The sequence below is a fragment of the Benincasa hispida genome, chromosome 6 (genome assembly GCF_027475165.1).
Source record: "Benincasa hispida cultivar pf3 chromosome 6, pf3_genome.v1.1, whole genome shotgun sequence".
NCBI classification, from domain to species: domain Eukaryota; kingdom Viridiplantae; phylum Streptophyta; class Magnoliopsida; order Cucurbitales; family Cucurbitaceae; genus Benincasa; species Benincasa hispida.
In genome coordinates, this window is record NC_143483.1 from 43,250,662 (window position 1) to 43,254,726 (window position 4,065).

Consider the following 4,065-nt stretch of genomic DNA (forward strand, 5'->3'; position numbering starts at 1 on the left):
CAAATGTTTTTTAAACGTGACACAATTTTCAAGGTGGATGCGTTTGTTTTGAATCAACACATTCTTCTACAAGACAAAAAAAATGAAAAAAAAAAAATCATATTTTCCTAAATAGTTTGAAATATACCCCTTTTGCTTAATATTTTTTTTAAAAAATTACCTTATTCTTCTAATTAACCCCGCGAATCGGAAAGGCGTGGAATATAACTCTAATTAAACCTATTAAAAAAGTTTCGTGAATATATAGGCAATAACACAATTTCGAAAAGTGAAGAGACTAAATTGCAAATAAGGTTAAAATTATAACAACTAGTTTTTGCTCTGCTTTAAAACCACCATTATTTTCGATTCGACTTCTCTACAGAATTTTGGCGATAGATGAAAGTTAGTGTGTGAATTTAGATTTAGCGGACGAGAAAGCTTTGCTTCAACCTTTCATTTTGCCTTCCCTTTAATTTAACCCTAAGCCTCTTTCTCCGCCGATAAAATCCCGCCAGAATAATAAATTAATTAGAATCATCCTACTCTGTTTCTGAATTATAGGATCGGCCATGGCGATTTCTTTAACCAAATTCTTCTCTATTCCGCTGATGCTCACAATGTGTTCGACGATTTTCCCCTCTGGAAATTCGAGTGGATTCGATTATCCAGCAGTGTTCAACTTCGGCGATTCGAATTCCGACACCGGCGAGCTCCTCGCCGGCAAGGGGTTCAGTCTCCTGTTGCCTTATGGAGAAACTTACTTCGAGAGTCCTTCGTCTGGAAGGTTCTGCAATGGCCGCCTCATCATTGATTTTCTCAGTAAACTTCCCTCCTTTTCATCAATTTTGGCAATTGGCCTCTTTTCCAAATATAGTAACAATGAGCGCTTATTTACAATTACAGTAAAAAGAGACCGAAATATTTTAGTGTATTTGTATTCATTTTCATTTAAAACAATTATCCTCAATTTTATTATACAAATATACCAGTTTCTTTTCTTCATTTTAAATTGTTTAGTTAAAAAAAAAAAAAAAAAAAATTCAAAAAACATATTTAAATGGACAAATAAACTTTTTAAGATTTTTAAACTAGTTAAGATGTTTTTATTTATATTGTATTTACATTAGTGTGATAATTTGTTGTTAATCTTTTTGTGTTTAGTAAAATTTTTTATGATATAATTGAATTATTGATGTCAAACCTATGAAAATATCAATAGTAATATCGACATGTTGACAGAAGTTTAATATTCGATTTTTTTTTTTGAAAAAACAATATTAAGTTATTAGCTGAAATCATTCCTAAATATTCCAAAGCTATTATTAGAGTAAAAATTTGTTAAATCATTGGATGAAAATTTAGACTTAAAATAGATGTAGTGGAGAATAACAATGAGTTGATCCAATTTTCATCCAACATTTAAATTTTTTTGTCCTAACATGCATAATGGTTTAAAAACTTTTATGAAATTTAGTTCAAATAGAGTAATAATTATATTCGACGAAACAAATATATCTCAACTAAATAGTATGTATTTGTGATCAAGAGGGTATGTGATTTAATATGTATTTGTGATCAAGAGGGTATGTGATTTAATTCTCCCTTATTCTAATTAGTAATTATATCAAAAAAAGAAAAAATCAACCTTTTAAAGGATAATTGATATTTCTTAAACAAAAGACAAAAAATAAGATTTATTATTATTATTATTTATTTGTAATTTAGGCTAAAAAAAAAAATCCTGTTCTTTACTTTAACATTTTGTTCAATTTTTCAAATGTCCAATTTTAATCCATATTATTAATAAATCTTAAGTTTAGATCCTACTATTAGTTTATAATTGGTTTTTTTTTTTTTTATAAAACAAAATATTTACTATATAAAATTTGAAAATATATTCACATACGATTTTTTATATAAAAATCATTATTCTTATTTAACAAATTTTTGATAATCTTTAGCTTTGAGAAACTAAATTTAAAGATTTATTAAAAATATTGGGACCAAACGGATGTTTTAACCTTAAATATTATATGAAATGATTTAAAATGGGTGCAGTGGAAGCAATGGGGATGCCATATTTGAGGGCGTATTTGGACTCAGTGGGAAGGCCGAGCTTTAGAAAAGGGTGCAATTACGCAGCCGGAGGTTCCACTGTTCTGCCGGCAACGGCAGCTTCTATTAGCCCATTTTCCTTTGGGGTTCAGCTCAACCAGTTCCTCCATTTCAAAGCTAGGGTTCTTCAGTTTCGAGCGGAAGGTATAATTGAATCATGATTCATTTGATAATCATTTCGTTTTTTTTTTTAATTTTTGAAATTGAAGTTGATGAACACTTCATTATGCTTATAAATTTTTTGGTTTTTGTTATCCACACCTCTAGTTCTTACCAAGGATTTCAAGAATTAAACCAAGTTTTAAAAATTAAAATCTTGTTTTTGTTTTTGAAATTTGACTAAAAATTCAAGTCTTTTACTTACGAAATACGTGAGAGGAAATAAGCGTTTAATTTTCAAAAACCAAAAACCAAATAGTTTACTAGATGAGACCTTATTTATTCTTGATTATGGTTTCTCTAAATAAAACAAAACAACTATCATCGTTTGTATTTGATGTCCCAGGTGATAAGAAAATCGACAAGTTCCTGCCAGTAGAAAAATTCTTTAAGGAGGGGGTTTACATGTTTGATATTGGCCAAAATGACCTTGCAGCTGCGTTTTACTCGAAAGCTTCTATGGATCAAGCAATACCCACCATTTTAACTGAGTTTGAGATTGGACTTCAGGTTAATTCACACTCATTCAAACAATTTTACTTTCTTTTTATTATATATATATTTTTTTCGAAATTTTCAAAAATAGAAAAATAAGAAAAATTATTCACACAAAATAATAAAATTTTAATATTTTTTATAGAGAGTGATAAAAATTGATAAAAATCTGATAGACTCAATATTTTTTTTTTGTTATTTTTGTAAATAATTTGACATTTTTTTTATTTGTAAAGTTTCTATTTTTTTCCTACCATTATAGTTTTTGGTTTATGTTTATATGCCTAATTTTAAGCTAAATTTAAACATTAATTTTTTTAAAAATTTAGTTTCTTCTCTTTTTTTAATTAAAAAACAAATTAAACAAGGGATATAAAAGTTGAGTTATACTCAAGTTTGCTTACTAATTAATCATATGGTTTTGTATGGTTTGACAAAGAATTATCTATTTTATCTCATGAAAGGCTAGTAATTTTTTTTTTTAATACAAATTGGAGGTGGAGGATTTGAACACGGACCTCTTGGTCCTCAACACATATAAATACTAGTTGAGCTAAGCTTTTGTTGGCTGAAAGGCTAGTAATTTAGTACATGCAATCATAGTATTAAACTTTTATTGAAACATCGACATTTCTATCGATATTTTTCAGATTTCCATGAACTTGATTGACATAGTTAGTGGTGAATCGACATTTTCATTATATCGTAAGAAAAATTTTGAAATATAAAAAATAAATAACAAAATATTACTAATGCGAATATATTATGAATGATAAAATGTTCATTTATTAATTTTAATTTTAAAAAAAAGCTAAACAAATATTTTTTTCATAAATATCTATGATAAGTCAAGATTTTATTGATATTTCCATTGACATTTCAATAAAATTAAGACTTGAATATTTTAAACCTTGCATCCAACATATACAATTCTAATGGTTAACATACCAATATTATATTTGACTATTTAGTTTTGTTTTTAATTTATTGAAAGCACATTTTTATTCAATTATACCCTTTTTTGTTGGTCAATTTTAACATTTTATGTAATAATTAGAACTTCATTTAAAAAACAAAATCAAATACATAAGGTCTAGTTTGGCAATCATTTGGTTTCTTGTTTTTGTTTTTGAAAATTAAGCATATTTCATTCATATTTCTTACCGTTATTTGCAACTTTCATAAGTACAATGATTGAATTCTTAGTCAAATTCAAAAAACAAAAATAGGTTTTTGAAAGCTATTTTTTTTTAGTTCTCAAATTTTGACTTGGTTTTTTAAACCATTGGTGAAAAGTAGATAACAAATGAATAA

General features: G+C 26.8%; 1 protein-coding gene across 1 annotated transcript; it reads left to right on the forward strand.

The window, feature by feature from the left end:
* Positions 1-325: 325 nt before the first annotated feature.
* Positions 326-2,865, forward strand: LOC150035673 (GDSL esterase/lipase At3g05180-like). The gene is made up of 3 exons (XM_090314521.1): positions 326-801; positions 2,041-2,241; positions 2,603-2,865. Exons 1-3 carry the CDS (start codon positions 552-554, stop codon positions 2,848-2,850), a joined length of 699 nt encoding a protein of 232 aa, XP_090170647.1. The 5' UTR covers positions 326-551; the 3' UTR covers positions 2,851-2,865.
* Positions 2,866-4,065: the final 1,200 nt, after the last annotated feature.